Source organism: Nerophis ophidion, linkage group LG02 (assembly GCF_033978795.1).
Source record: "Nerophis ophidion isolate RoL-2023_Sa linkage group LG02, RoL_Noph_v1.0, whole genome shotgun sequence".
NCBI lineage: Eukaryota > Metazoa > Chordata > Actinopteri > Syngnathiformes > Syngnathidae > Nerophis > Nerophis ophidion.
In genome coordinates this window covers 87,947,097-87,963,336 of record NC_084612.1, presented here as the reverse complement: position 1 = coordinate 87,963,336, position 16,240 = coordinate 87,947,097, and the positions used below count along the sequence as shown (strand labels likewise).

Genomic DNA, 16,240 nt, shown 5'->3' with positions numbered 1-16,240 from the left:
TGGGCACAGAAAAGGGAGTGCCGCTGAGCTGAACGGAAATGTCAAAGTCAAAGCTCCAATTCTATTTTGAGATTTACAAAAGTTAAATGTTTGCAATCAATAAATCAATAAAAGTTCATGGATATAGCCCTTAATAAAAAAAATGCCTTAAAGGGTTTCACAAACCACAACAACATCCTCTGATCTGATCCTAAGAAAAAACTTAACCTAATGGGAACAATGAAAAACCTTGAAAGTGACCGTAGATGTGGGCACCCCAACCAGACTTTGTGCAGAACAAGGAAAAATATATATATATATATCCACTCTGCAGCTATATAGTCAAAAAGAGCTGGCATGTTCCACTCCTGTCACTGACAAAACACTTGAAGAGATCATCCACAGTCTGAGGTCATCAACATGCTGTCTTGATGAGTTACCCACTAGAGTTCTAAAGTCTGTGCTGATCAGTTTGTTACCACAATTTGCTCATCTAGTTAACATCTCACTTCAGACTGGAACATTCCCCAAGGCCTTAACGTTTCTGTCATTACCCCCCTTTGAAAGAAGAGAATTTTAGATGTCACATAAATTAATCACGTTTGGCCCATATCCAACCTGCCATTCTTGGGCAGAGTCCTAGAAAAAGTTGTATACCAACAACTCAGTGACTTTCTCCTGTTTAACAATGTATTTGATACTTTCCAATCGGGCTTTAGGCCCCACCCAGCACTGAAACAGCTCTGATCAAGGTGACAAATGATGTCCGCCAGAACACAGACGCAGAAAATGTCTTAGTCTAATTATAGAGGTTGGAAAACATGGTGGGAATATCTGATTCTGTCCTTCACTGGTTCAAGTCCTATATGGACCACATTGTTGGAATCGGCATCTGTGGTAACCTTGAGACTCTCACCATTAAAATTAATAATCAGGTTAGAAATCCAGGGGTAATAATGGACTCAAACTTGAACCTTAACAGCAACATTAGGTCAATAACATCAGCAGCTTTTTACCATCTGAAAAACAGCGCCAAAAACCGGGGGAATAATGTATAAATCAGACTCAGAAAGACTAATCCATACCTTTGTCCCCAGCAGGTTAGACTACTGTAATGGCCTTCTCACTGAGCTCTCTAAAATGCTGCTGCTTGAATCCTGACTAGAAGCAGGAATATACGACCAGTGCTTAGGTCTCTGCACTGGCCTCGTGTTGCTCAGAGAAACAGCTCTCCTTTTGTACAAATCTTTTCATGGTCTTGTGCCAAAGTACATCTTTGACATGTTAGAACCATATGAACCATCTCGGGCTCTGAGAACCTCAGGGAGTGGTCTCCTGCTGGTTTCCAGAGTCAGGACAAAGTATGGTGAGGCTGTGTTTCAGTTTTGTGCTCCTAAAATCTTGAAGAGTCCTCCAAAAGATGGGAGACACACCTTTAGAAATGTCCAAATGCAGGCTAAAAACATTTTTATTTAACTGTTCATATGACAACTTAAATTATTTTGTCTACACTATTTGATGTTATTTTAAATGTTGATTGTTTTTATGATGATTTTATTCTATGGTTTGAATTTGAATTATGATTACTTTTCAGATTATTCTGGTTTTATTTTTGCTTCCTTATAAATTTCTGTAAAGCACTTTGAATTGTGTTGTGTACAAATTGTGCTCTATAAATAAACTTGCCTTGCCCATTTATGAGAGGCATTCCACTCTTCCACTACCACCACATTCCCCTACTTGGACTAACTGCCCACAATTTGTTGCCAGAGACATCTCGGGGATTTTGAGTCTTTCTGCGCTACATTTGAGTTCAGTGTGTACAGTTTTTAAAATCATATTATTAATGATAAACGATTAATCTGCATTAAGGTGCACATTTTGACAGCCCTTGCTAAACAAAACAATGTTTACAGTCAACTGGTACAACAAGTTTTACATGTTGGAGATATACTTCCTGCTTGTCCTACCATCATGAAACATTTTGATTTTTAACAAACTAAATCTGAATCAAAACATTTTAAACAATTTACATTGTATTTTTCCCCTGTAACTCCATAAAATTGGTAAAGAACCACTACTGCCTGGTGGGATATTAACTGTTTTTCTTTTAAAGAAACTTGTATGAACAAGGTACTTGAATAAATGCATCATTGACAACAACACCTTACAGAAATACCAATATTAATAAACTGTACAACCTACAAAACATATCAACATGGAATTATATCAAAAATATATACTTATCACCACAAACACAAGAGTATTTATAAAACATGATGACATAACTTACCTAAAATGAGGGAAGTCATGAAATAAACTAAGACATGTTGAGTCATTCTTGATGATCAGCATTCACAAAAATCTATTTGAATACAAGTCCATGTTTTTTTCATGAACTGCTACCGAACTGATATTTACAGGTGTCTATGAGGCTGTGATTTGTCAAAAGTGAAACCAGTCAGTGAAACATCAGCAGTAGACTTTCACAACAAGAGCAGAACAACGAGGTATAATTGGCACTGCGCTCTTAAATTGTTGCTCATCTTGTTATGGACTGAGAAGAGAAGGTGGCGACAATCGGTTTACCAGGTTTATGGAAACCAATGTTCCCTCTAATTTTTCATGTTTGAGCATTCAGGGGAGCACATGTGAGCAATATCAGATGTGCACACTGTGGCCACACAAGCGTCACACGCTTGTACAGTAGATGGCAGTATTGTCCTGTTTAAGAGTGTCACAACATTGCTGTTTACGGCAGCCGAACTGCTTTACGGTACACGAAAACGTGACTGCTGTTGTTGTGTGTTGTTACCGCGCTGGGAGGACGTTAATGAAACTGCCTAACAATAAACCCACGTAAGAAACCAAGAACTCGACCTCAATCATTCTGCAGTTATGACGTCATTGGGCAGACACGCTGTTTGTATTGTGGGATAGCGGATGTGAAAACAGGCTGTCCTCACTCAGGTCCGCATGGAGCTGGAGGGGGCGAGGCCTCCAGCTCCGCCTGAATTTCGGGAGATTTTCGGGAGAAAATTTGTCCCGGGAGGTTTTCGGGAGAGGCGCTGAATTTCGGGAGTCTCCCGGAAAATCCAGGAGGGTTGGCAAGTATTTTCAAAGCGTAGGATAAAAGTATTATAGTCCAAAATTGAGGGTACATTTAACAGCCTTTTCTTCTTTGTTGGGTTTGGTTCCTTTCGATGTCTGATCCAAACCACCAGTTGTATCTTCTTTAACACAAACATGACTTGTTGACATACATGAAGCATAAAAGCTTGGAAACAAATGTTCTTGTTTGTTTGCAGTCCTGAGCAGGAAGTCCAGAAGATCTTCAAATCCAAACACCCAATGGACACTGAGGTCACCAAAGCCAAGGTAGATGCTCATCTTCTGCTTATAAACTCTTTTAAACAAAGTTTAATTCATCTTCAAAGCATGAGAAAACATCATCAGTGTGTTTGGAAAAAGACACTCAAAAGTTCAACACTTATACATTTAAACTGAAGTTTTACAGGATGTCACTAAGGAAAAAGTGGTTGTATTGCACAAGTTCTTCTGAATCTTGCAAAAACAAAAACACATTTAAATATTAAACATTTTAAACAAAAGGTTGTTTGACAGGCAGGCAATAATCCAAGATATCAAAGCACTCCACTCAAGAGACTTAATAATAGTAATGATAAATTACTATTACTTACACTCTGGACTATACACTGACACTCATCTATGTCTAAGACAATCATACATGCGGGTTCATGAGAAAAAAATTCCTAAAGTAAGTGTATAAATATTTTTACCATACATTTTTTTAAGTGTATCAAAGTAAAACACATTTTAAATTTAGAAAAGTATTAAATATAATTTTATGAATAATTGTTGACCATTATCATTTAAAAAAATAATTAATTGATTTTTAATCTACAAAATATATATATTTTTTGTATTTAATGTAATTTTGTAAATTAAGTTTAATCAATTTTAAGATATATTTTTCAAAATTAATAATAATTTTATTTAAAATGTATTTAATAACAATATAACAATATTTTTCTACTTTTTTTAAATCTGTTCAATACAATTATTTTCCTATTTAAAAAATTATTATTAATTAATTTTTAATCCATAAAATATATATATATTTGTTGCATTTAATGTAATTTTGTAAATTAATTTTAATAAATGTTAATACATATTTTTTTAATTAATCAATAATTATTTTATTTAAAATGTATTTAATAACATTTTATAAAACAATATAGCAATATTTTTCTACTATATATTTTTAATCTGTTCAATACAAATATTGTCTTATTTAAAAAATAGACATTATGTAAACAAAAAAAAATTGTATTTAGGATTTTTTTAATTGTGTATCAATTTTTTACAGTGCCAGTAATTGTTCAAAATGTATGACAATTATTATTATGTCATTGTGTTTGATATAATTTTTTGTCAATTAAGTCCAACAATACATTTTATGTTTAATTTTTCAAAACAAATCCATTTAATACAAAATTTAAATAACAATGTTTAGTTTTGTCATCACGGTGTGCCACCTATTATGTATGCTGCAGCTACATAGACCACGGATATGAGTCATTGTATTGTAAGTATTTATTTATTTCGGACATGATTTAATAATTAAAAAAATAAAAACAATATAGTGATGTGTTTCAAACATGTATACAGTTACAGTTTTACATTCCGAAAAGGATTAGGAAGAAGCACAGCTTGTTTATTCCTACCACTTTTTAGAAATCATTTCTAAAACAATAATAAATAGCAGTACAGTACACATCCATTTTCCTACCGCTTGTCCCTTTCGGGGTCGCATGAATATAATAAAAGACTGTATGGTTCACATCATTTACTGAATATGTGATAAGATGATGTGTCATATAGACTGTAATGTTTCCTCATGTCCTGTAGGTGGCAGCAATGCACATTACAAGGTTTTGGACATCACCACACATGAAGTGAAGCTTTTGTACATTTTGGATTTTCAGTGTTTTAAAACAGAGAAAAATCAGGACCTGATGTCCAAACCTCATGACAAAACATATTTTAATGTTTGTATGACAAAGAGTTAATGCTTGATAATACTTGACATGACTTATGTTTGCTAGATTATAGGTTTTGGTGTGGGTTTGCTGGAGGGCGTTGATCCTAACCCTGCAAACTTTGTCGGAGCTGGAGTGGTCCACACTAAATGTTCTCAGGTGGGATGCACTGCTACGCTCTTGGAAGCCCAGCACACTAGTGATATATATAAATATATATATTAGCTTTTTGCACTTTTGAAGGGCAGTATGACATCACACCCGAGACCTTTGCCATGGTGCCGCCTTTACACTCTTCTTCTACACACACTTTGTACTGTAGCTCACTCTGGTGCCTTTGTCTCACTGAAACACTAGCAGCACAGTGCCTCACTACTTCTACCTGAATGCACACACTAAATATTTCTATTTTCACCGCCTTCACTTTAAATGCTCCTCACTGCCTTTGGAGGTATTTTTTTTCAACTGTTTGAAAATAAAACCAGGCCAGGTCCGTCTGTTCTATACAATTACTGAAATATGTATCGTCTTAACAGTGGTTCTCAATCTTTAAAAACAACATTTGGCTTTCCAAGAACCTTCATACTTTTTTGATCATAGACTTAGACAAACTTTAATGATCCACAAGGGAAATTGTTCCACACAGTAGCTCAGTTACAATGATGGAAAGTGTAAGAATGGAAAGGACAATGCAGGTAAAAATAGACTATAGTGATATAAATTATATACACAATATTTACATCATATATGTACAGTTTCATATCTATTTATTTGAAAACGTTTTCAATCAAGCTTTATTGCAGACTCCAACGTCCAGGTAGACTATTCAGTCTAAGCCTGGGCCCCTGGAGAGGAGGTCCAGACTAAGGCCAACGGAAAAAACTCATAGTTAAAGCACACATAAGCATGTGTGTAAGAGGGAAACATCAAAGAACACAAAGGACATTAAAAGAGCATAGCTGATGCAACCAGCCATTTCTATATACAGCTACAAAAAAATATATATAAAATAAAAAAAAATGTATACACTGTGGTGGCCTCTGCGGTATTCCACGCCATCATCTGCTGGGGTCGGGGGAACATGGCCAGAGACAGGAGCAGACCCAACAAAGCAACCAAGAGAGCCACTCGGCCGCTCACTAACTCTCGGCCAGTGTCCAGTCTGCATGGATGAGTGAGGATGCGTCCAAGGAGACCGAGGTGTCCGATACCTGCTCATTCAGCCAAGACACTGTGAAGCCCGTCCGTCCCGGCGCTCAGCACCAGCTCCGCAGCTCTGTCTCTTCATCCGCGTCTCCTCCAGTCTCTCCAAACGGACTCTGGTGTGGCAGAGACCCAGCAGCTGGTCTCCATGTCCAAAAGGCTCCCGGGAGGCAGATCCAGAAGTCCACAAAAAAGCCCCACAGAAGTCTCGAAAGTGTCACCCCTTGTCAGACAGTCCCAAAGGGTCCCGAACCAAAAGGAAAAAAACAAATCCCACATGAAAACAAGAAGGAAACACCAGGAACACAGAAGGATGACACAAGAGCACAGAGCTCCTGCCACCAGCAGCCACTACAGCGGCAACATCTTGGGGAAAAAAAAAATTATCCAGTTGTTGGAGAATTTGTCAGATAGGCACCAGCGACCCCAAAGGGAATAAGCGGTAGAAAATGCATGAATGGATGTTGCTACAACCTCCATTTTTGTTTCAAAATAGCCTTTTAACATAGATGGCTTCCTTCACTCATTTTTCAAAATGTTAGTTCTTTATGTTTAAGTAAATGTCTTTGTTTTCTCCCTGAAGTATTCCTTATTTTTGAATATGTAGAACTGGTTCCTGGCCAAGTGTTGCAACGACTGACTGTCACTCCACTGCAGTCATGCATTTCCTCCGAATTTTTCAGAAGTTAATCTTGCTGATCATTGCTGGTATCTGAAAGTTCAGTGATAGTGTTTAAGTGTGTTGAAGAGGAATGAAGTGCAGGAACAGAAGCAGTGAGTAGCATGGCTCCTTCTGAATCCATCTTCTCATCCTCAGTCAACACGTTCAGTCCTAAAACACACCAAAAAAGGTAAAAATGCACAACATTCTGAAACGGGATGAAAAAATAATATCTTGAAGCAGAACACAATAAGTGTAATGACTTAGTTTACCTGAGTTGGAGGGAAGAGTGAGTACTTGGACTAAGAAGGATGTCTTTTCATCACGCTCTTTGGACACTGAAACAACAACACAAAGATAATTACATTCCAATCACCTTAGTGAGGTAAGGAAACTAACATCCCAACAAGGTATTAATTACATTTAAATAAATAACTAATGTGAGTTTGATTGATTGTCTTTTTGTCATGTCGAGTTTCTGTACCTTTTAGATATTGAGGTGTTATGTATAAAACACAACACAAGATGACCAGAATGAAGATACAGACTAATATGATAATCAGATGAACATCTGATCTTTTACCTGCACAGAAAAACAAAAGTCAAACTCAAATCAACTTTTCAAAGTGCATTACATTCAAAATAAGATCTAAACATGTACAACCACCATTTCACAGCCATCATTATTGATTATAATTACCCAGGAAGCAGTCCTTAGCGGTGAATGAAGCCGTTTCATTGGTCAGAGGGTTGCTGACATCACAACGATAAACTTGATCATCATCTTCATTCCTGACAGTTATTGTTAAATTTGGTCCAGTCTGCTCCTTTCCTGGTGAGCTCCACTTCAACTTTAATAAATGAGGATGTTTGGACTCTGTTGAGCACACAAGTGTCGCCTGCTTTGTGTCGCTCATCTCACAGGATATGTTGGGTTTGGATACTTTGTCTGTAAGAAAACAGAAGGATGGTCAACATGAGGTCAGATGTTTTTTTCTTTTGTTTTTGGGGTGGAGATTCATGTCGTGTTGAGTCGTGTTCACATTTGAGCTCAAATGTAACACAATCAACACTATTGTTAATGAACCTAGATTAGACAAGTTCATATTTATAGTGCTCAATATTTGTGTTTAAATGTTTATGAATGGAAATGTAAACTTACCTATAACTTCAATTCTATACAGCAAAGTACGAGGCTCGTTGTTTATGTTCATTTCTAGGAGATAGTCTCCACTGTCTTCATATGTGGCGTTTTTGATGGTGAGTTCTGCAGAGACCCGGTCCAGAGTGATTCTGTTCTTGTATGAAGAAGCCACATACTTCTCCGTGCCAGTAAACCATACCACATCATTTTCATTATGTAGCCAGATAAATCTAATAGGTTGTTCAGAGATGGATGGCATGAAGTGTATGTCCTGACCCTTCAGGAAATATTTCACATCCTGTGCAGAAACTGTGAAAGGGACATAAACAGATAAATAGTCTTCAGCTGTAGTGGTGCACCATTAAGACCATTTTTTTATAAACAAAACACAAGAGACTTTAATGTGTATAAACACAGCATTATCTACTTTGCACGATTGTAATGAGAGTAATTTCCATACCAGTTTGTGGAAATGATTAAGTTTGAAAACGCCCTGTATGTTAATGTTGATGATATGTTGAACTTTTATACATCAAGTTAGGGCTGGTCGATATGGCCTTTTTTTAATATCTCGATATTTTGTAGGCCATATCGCGATACACGATATCTATCTCAATATTTTGCCTTGGACTTGAATTAACACTTGATACATATAATCACAGCAGTATGATGATCCTATGTGTCTACATTAAAACATTCTTGTTAATACTGTATTAATATATGCTACTTTTAAACTTTCATGCAGAGAAGGAAATCACAACTAAGGCAATTGACCAAAACTATATTTATTAAACAGTTATTAAGCAGTGGAACAAACGTTCATGTCATTTCCAAAACAGAAAGTGCAGGATTGTCAGAAACATTTTAAGTGTCAAATAAAAATGAGCTGCATAATAAGAAATCAAATAGTAATCGTCCTTTGCTATGTGGTAGGTTACTACGGACGTTATTAAATTCTATTTTTTTCATACGGTGTTGATGCAGAAATGTTTGCCTCGGCATTTTGATGGTGTGGGCGTGTGGCACCGAACGGAGATGTTGACATGCGAAGTAAGCACTCTTCATTCTCTAGCAGGTGACTTTTCAAAGGATGCTACATATTAGCAGTAATGCTACTTTTTGTAGCAACGCTTGTGCCGCATGCTTGACTTATTACGGTTGTCTGTTCGACATCTTCCCGCTTGAAGCCAAACCCCCGCCAGACGATGGACCGCCTGCTGTTTTTCTTGGGAATTAAGTCTTCCTTCATTCGCACCTTCTTTCTCTCGTATTACCACTCGCACGGCTCTGCTAGCATCACAGCTAACGATACCTATGCTGCTACCTCTCTGCTCCACGAGGGCGTATACGTATGTGACGTATGACGTGACATTATGTGACGTGTGTAAGCTTGTCTGTGAGAAGGAAACAAGGAGTGGGAAGAGCCTGTAGTGAAGGGGTCTCAAACATGTGGCCCGCGGGACGTTATTTTGCGGCCCGCACTTTGATAGACAATTTAATGTTAGTGTGGCCCGCAAGTTTAATATGAGAGGCGCTTGACATCGTCATACTTGCCAACGTTCCCAATTTTCCCAGGAGACCCCCGAATTTCAGGATATGCATTCTCTCGAAATTCCTGTCGATTTATATCCAATCAGCATTATCCAGGGAGCGCAATGATGGTACTGTCTTTAGCACCCTCTACATCCTGTTCAGACAGCGTGTAAGCCCAGTTATATGTTGCATCTGGCCGTGCACAAGTGTGCTGTTGCAAGACATATTTGATCAACAGCTACACAGGTCACACTGAGGGTGGCCGTAAAAAAAACGTTAAAACTGTTACAAATATGTGCCAGACTGTGAACCCACACCAAACAAGAATGACAAACACATTTCGGGAGAACATCAGCACCGTAACACAACATAAACACAACAGAACAAATACCCAGAATCCCATTCAGCCCTAACTTTTCCGGGCTACAATATACACACCCCCGCTACCACCAATCCCCCACCCCCCACCCTCCTTACTTGCGTCGGTTGAGGTGGTGTATATTTTAGCCCGGGAGAGTTAGGGCTGCAAGGTGTTCTGGGTATTTGTTCTCTTGTGTTTAAGTTGTGTTAGGATGCGGATGTTCTCCCAAAATGTGTTTGTCATTCTTGTTTGGTGTGGGTTCCAAATGTGGCGCATATTTGTAACTGTGTTAAAGTTGTTTATATGGCCACCCTCAGTGTGACCTGTGTGGCTGTTGACCAAGTACGTCTTGCAGCCACTTAGGTTGTCCTGCACAAGTCTCATACAGCATGTTACAGAGCAGTCACGTTAGTTGTGTGATTTAAAAGTGTGCACGATGACAAGTTGTAAAACAGTAGTTCTCTTTTTGGGGGGCACGCGTACCCCTTGGGGTACTTGAAGGCATGACAAGGGACAAGTGGGATTTACTAAAAATATTCTAAAAAGTAGCAGCGATTCATAAATCCTTTATAATACTTCAGCAAAATATGAATGTAAGTTCATAAACTATGAAAAAATAATACAACAATCCAACATTCAGTGTGGACAGCTAGATTTTTTATGGACATTTTCCATAAATATTGATGTTAAAGATTTATTTTTTTGTGATGAAATGTTTAGAATTAAGTTCATGAATCCAGATGGATCTCTATTACAATCCCCAAAGAGGGCACTTTAAGTTGATGATTACTTCTATGTGTAGAAATCTTTATTTATAATTGAATCACTTCTTAATTTTTCAACAATTTTTTAAATGATCTGTATATCTTTTTTTCCAAATAGTTCAAGAAAGACCACTACAAATGAGCAATATTTTGCACTGTTCTACAATTTAACAAATCAGAAACTGATGACATAGTGCTGTATTTTACAAACCCCGTTTCCATATGAGTTGGGAAATTGTGTTAGATGTAAATATAAACGGAATACAATGATTTGCAAATCATTTTCAATCCATATTCAATTGAATGCACTACAAAGACAAGATATTTGATGTTCAAACTCATAAACTTTATTTTTTTTTGCAAATAATAATTAACTTTGAATATCATGGCTGCAACATGTGCCAAAGTAGTTGGGAAAGGGCATGTTCACCACTGTGTTACATCACCTTTTCTTTTATCAACACTCAATAAAAGTTTGGGAACTGAGGAAACTAATTGTTGAAGCTTTGAAAGTGGAATTATTTCCCATTCTTATTTTATGTAGAGCTTTAGTCGTTCAATAGTCCGGGGTTTCCACTGTCGTATTTTACGCTTCATAATGCGCCACACATTTTCGATGGGAGACAAGTCTGGAATGCAGGCGGGCAAGGAAAGTACCCGCACTCTTTTACTGCGAAACCATGCTGTTGTAACACGTGGCTTGGCATTGTCTTGCTGAAATAAGCAGGGGCGTCCATGATAACTTTGCTTGGATGACAACATATGTTGCTCCAAAACCTGTATGGACCATTCAGCATTAATGTTGCCTTAACAGATGTATAAGTTTACCCATGCCTTGGGCACTAATGCACCCCCATACCATCACAGATGCTGGCTTTTGAACTTTGCGTCTATAACAATCCGGGTGGTTCTTTTCCTCTTTGTTCCGGAGGACACCACACCCACAGTTTCCAAATATAATTTGAAATGTGGACTCGTCAGACCACAGAACACTTTTCCACTTTGCATCAGTCCATCTTAGATGAGCTCAGGCCCAGAGAAGCCAGCGGCGTTCCTTGGTGTTGTTGATAAATGGGTTTTGCTTTGCATAGTAGAGTTTTAACTTGCACTTACAGATGTAGCAACCAACTGTAGTTACTGACAGTGGTTTTATGAAGTGCTCCTGAGCCCATGTGGTGATATCCTTTACACACCGATGTCGGTTTTTGATGCAGTACCGCCTGAGGGATCAAAGGTCCGTAATATCATCGCTGACGTGCAGTGATTTCTCCAGATTCTCTGAACCTTTTGATGATTTTATGAACCGTGGATGGTATAATCCCTAAATTCCTTGCAATAGCTTGTTGAGAAACTTTGTTCTAAAACTGTTCGACAAATTGCTTACAAATTGGTGACCCTCGCCCCATCCTTGTTTGTGAATTATTTAGCATTTCATGGAAGCTGCTTTTATACCCAATCATGGCACCCACCTGTTCCCAATTAGCCTGCACACCTGTGGGATGTTCCGAATAAGTGTCTGATGAGCATTCCTCAGCTTTATCAATATTTATTGCCACCTTTCCAAACTTCTTTGTCATGTGTTGCTAGCATCAAATTCTAAAGTTAATGATTATTTGCAAAAGAAAATGTTTATCAGTTTGAACATAAAATATGTTGTCTTTGTAGCATATTCAACTGAATATGGCTTGAATAGGATTTGCAAATCATTGTATTCTGTTTATGTTTACATCTAACACAATTTCCCAACTCATATGGAAACGGGGATTGTACATTATATCCAAAATAAGATCTAAACATGTACAACCACCATTTCACAGCCATCATTATTGATTATAATTACCCAGGAAGCAGTCCTTAGCGGTGAATGAAGCCGTTTCATTGGTCAGAGGGTTGCTGACATCACAACGATAAACTTGATCATCATCTTCATTCCTGACAGTTATTGTTAAATTTGGTCCAGTCTGCTCCTTTCCTGTTGAGCTCCACTTCAACTTTAATAAATGAGGATGTTTGGACTCTGTTGAGCACACAAGTGTCGCCTGCTTTGTGTCGCTCATCTCACAGGATATGTTGGGTTTGGATACTTTGTCTGTAAGAAAACAGAAGGATGGTCAACATGAGGTCAGATGGGTTTTTTTTTTGTTTTTGGGGTGGAGATTCATGTCGTGTTGAGTCGTGTTCACATTTGAGCTCAAATGTAACACAATCAACACTATTGTTAATGAACCTAGATTACAAAAGTTAATATTTATAGTGCTCAATATTTGTATTAAAATGTTTATGAATGGAAATGTAAACTTACCTATAACTTCAATTCTACGCTGGAAACTATGCAGCTCGCTGTTTATGTTCATTTCTAGGAGATAGTCTCCACTGTCTTCATATGTGGCGTTTTTGATGGTGAGTTCTGCAGAGACCCGGTCCAGAGTGATTCTGTTCTTGTGTGAAGAAGCCACATACTTCTCCGTGCCAGTAGAATATACCACATCTTTTTCATTATGTTGCCAGAAAATTACAAGAGGTCGTTCAGAGATGGATGGCATGAAGTGTATGTCCTGACCCTTCAGGAAATATTTCACATCCTGTGCAACAACTGTGAAAGGGACATAAACAGAAGTAGGTCTTGGTTTCAAAAAGGTTGGTGACCCCTGATTTAAATATACATGTACATACAATTTATAACAAATCGAAAGGAGGAAAGAAAATTAATAGTCCCACTTCGTGACATACATTCAATATTTACATGTACAAATATTAAATAAAAATATTTTTTAAAACAGACAAGTGAGGAAAGAAAACATATTTGAAAGTATAATTTCCATCACTGACTGACATCTGTGGACTGGTTGTATGTGTATGAAAAGAGAGATATTGATCTTGACACTTCATTAAGTATGTGATGTTCTCTCAACAGATGAAACATTACCTTCTTCAAAGACTTTTAGATAAAATTCAATTGGCATTTTCCACAATTCCACTAAATTTGGACTTTTTAGAATGTGTTTGTCGACAAGAGCTGTATTATCTTGATACATATTGACGATGACCCGCCCTGCTATACTTCTGATTGGCCCTCAGCAATTGTCACCTGACCAATCAGAACGGAGGGGCCGTGTAAGAATAACCGCCCACAAAGTGACAAAACGAAGACAGCGCTTCCACATAAATGGAGGCATTATGAGAACAAGACTTTGTGTAGAACAATATTTAGTTTGGTAGCAAAACACACAACAGGTGCAACACAACACAACGTTAGATCTTCTTTCTATTTGTACAAAGTCTACATTTATAAAGAATTATAGGAAAAGTAACATCAGAACTTACCTGCAGTGAAAGTCCACATGAAATAGACCAGAACATGTTGGTAGTCCATTGTAGACGATTCACATTCTCTTCCGCGAACCTACCGGGATGACACCGCATTTTCCCTGTGAATTCCGTAGAGCTGCACCCTTCCCAGTGCCGGAGAGTGCCCGACAGAGAGCAGGCACGTGACAGACAGGTAGCAGGCGCGTGCCCGGCAGAGAGCAGGCGCGTGCCCGGCAGAGAGCAGGCGCGTGCCCGGCAGAGGGCAGGCGCGTGACTGCATTGAATGGGGCGCGTGCCTGTCTCGACGGTAACAGGAATTTGCAATGCATTATTCTTCAACATAAATACCTTTTACATTGACAGTTATGATATAAACAACTTTAAAATTCTTACTAATATGTGCCACACTCTGTGAACATACACCAAATACATTTCTGATAAACATCGACTCTGTAACACATTATAAACGCAAGATAAGAATTACCCATAATGCCACCGTGCAGTACTCTGTGAAGTGATCCTAACGGCCGGAGCAGAGTCAGTCGGACAGAGCCTGTTGTGCTGTGCGCATGCGTCGTCTAGCATGCGTTTCAAAACACTAGATTTATTTATCATAAAAAATACATAAATAGTGCTTTGAACTATGATATCATATCAGATTATGTTGTATGGATCTTTGATTAACCACCTGAAATTAACTAATGCATTTGACCTACTTGTGCACTTTTTTACTCCAGACTTCTAAACTGCTACTGATAAAAGCAAAAAGGAAGAGCAATGAATCTTTTGGAAATATATATTGCAGTAATCATCTGCAAATTTAACATCTACAAAAGTAAAACAAAAAATAAAGCACCCCTACATCTCTGGGTTCTTTTATATTATTTAATTTGCATTTATGGCAATGTGGCTAATCCTATTTCAGATACACAAAACTATAAAATATACACAAAACAATAAAGCCACAGTAGTAGAATAAATGAACAACTGTTGTGTGTCTGTTCAGGGAATCATTTTCTGAGAAGTAAACTGTAACGTCTCGTTTTCATTTTTGCAAAGTGGTCAATCACTCTGGACAGACATGGAAATATTACAGTAACTGTTATACAGTTGACCAGTGGTTCCCAACTGCTGGGTCGTGACATAAAAGTGGATTGTGTGTCATTTTCAGTGAGTCGCAGTCAGATGTGTGCATGGAAAAAACAAAAGTTTAGGGGGAAAAAAATCAAATTATGGCAACAAAACCAGATATTTTTAGCCATTTTGGAGGTGGGAGGAAGCCGGAGTACACATGCAAACTTCACATGGAAAGATTCCAAGAGGCACATGCACTAACCCCTGTACCACCGTGCTGCTGGCAAACTAGATAAAAGCCAATAATAATAATAATAATAATAAACCAGACAAAGTGCAGACCACATAAAAAACAATTAGTAAAAAATTGTAAAAAATAAACATGGGAACACGATTGTTGCTCAACTATTTGTTTGAACACAAAAATTGTGAACTTACCTTTCAGTGTTTATTTAAAGCAGCATTAAGTAACTTTACAAAATTCATAAAATGTGTTCATAACTTTCGGGACGATACATGGACTTACAACTAGTTGACAGACATTTCTCGGCAAGAAATCTGCGTTCAAAGGACTCCGGCTTATTAGTGATTCCCAAAGCCCAAAAATAGTCTGCGGGCTATAGAGCGTTTTCCGTTCGGGCTCCAGTACTCTGGAATGCCCTCCCGGTAACAGTTCGAGATGCCACCTCAGTAGAAGCATTTAAGTCTCACCTTAAAACTCATTTGTATACTCTAGCCTTTAAATAGACTCCCTTTTTAGACCAGTTGATCTGCCGTTTCTTTTCTTTTTCTTCTATGTCCCACTCTCCCTTGTGGAGGGGGTCCGGTCCGATCCGGTGGCCATGTACTGCTTGCCTGTGTATCGGCTGGGGACATCTCTGCGCTGCTGATCCGCCTCCGCTTGGGATGGTTTCCTGGTGGCTCCGCTGTGAACGGGACTCTCGCTGCTGTGTTGGATCCGCTTTGGACTGGACTCTCGCGACTGTGTTGGATCCATTGTGGATTGAACTTTCACAGTATCATGTTAGACCCGCTCGACATCCATTGCTTTCCTCCTCTCTAAGGTTCTCATAGTCATCATTGTCACCGACGTCCCACTGGGTGTGAGTTTTCCTTGCCCTTATGTGGGCCTACCGAGGATGTCGTGGT

At 38.3% G+C, this 16,240-nt stretch overlaps 5 protein-coding genes and 1 long non-coding RNA gene across 7 annotated transcripts in view; 3 read left to right on the top strand and 3 right to left on the bottom strand.

The window, feature by feature from the left end:
* The window catches only part of LOC133548024 (uncharacterized), a 74,287-nt gene extending 70,568 nt beyond the window's left edge, over positions 1 to 3,719 (bottom strand). The window contains exon 1 of one of the 2 annotated variants that reach the window (XM_061893466.1): positions 2,273 to 3,719. Coding sequence is in view for 1 of the 2 variants with exons in the window: in XM_061893462.1 (XP_061749446.1) it covers positions 2,273 to 2,318 (46 nt within the window). In the remaining variant the exon portion in view is untranslated. The remainder of the gene's footprint in view (positions 1 to 2,272) is intronic. The other variant, XM_061893462.1, reaches the window with a different exon arrangement.
* The window catches only part of LOC133547997 (T-lymphocyte surface antigen Ly-9-like), a 280,939-nt gene that overhangs the window by 58,701 nt on the left and 205,998 nt on the right, over positions 1 to 16,240 (top strand). The gene's annotated exons all lie outside the window — the stretch shown is intronic.
* The window catches only part of LOC133548174 (CD48 antigen-like), a 160,771-nt gene that overhangs the window by 53,414 nt on the left and 91,117 nt on the right, over positions 1 to 16,240 (top strand). The gene's annotated exons all lie outside the window — the stretch shown is intronic.
* Positions 1 to 16,240, bottom strand: part of LOC133548213 (CD48 antigen-like) — a 76,070-nt gene that overhangs the window by 7,437 nt on the left and 52,393 nt on the right. The window lies entirely within an intron of this gene.
* On the top strand, positions 161 to 7,350 carry LOC133548223 (uncharacterized). The gene is made up of 2 exons (XR_009805818.1): positions 161 to 3,357; positions 5,109 to 7,350. It is a non-coding gene; the product is annotated as an uncharacterized LOC133548223 (long non-coding RNA).
* On the bottom strand, positions 5,626 to 14,214 carry LOC133548118 (uncharacterized). The gene is made up of 8 exons (XM_061893496.1): positions 14,033 to 14,214; positions 13,011 to 13,301; positions 12,549 to 12,797; positions 8,069 to 8,359; positions 7,607 to 7,855; positions 7,391 to 7,489; positions 7,179 to 7,244; positions 5,626 to 7,077 (listed from the first exon to the last, which is right to left on the bottom strand). Exons 1-8 carry the CDS (start codon positions 14,079 to 14,081, stop codon positions 6,932 to 6,934), a joined length of 1,440 nt encoding a protein of 479 aa, XP_061749480.1. The 5' UTR covers positions 14,082 to 14,214; the 3' UTR covers positions 5,626 to 6,931.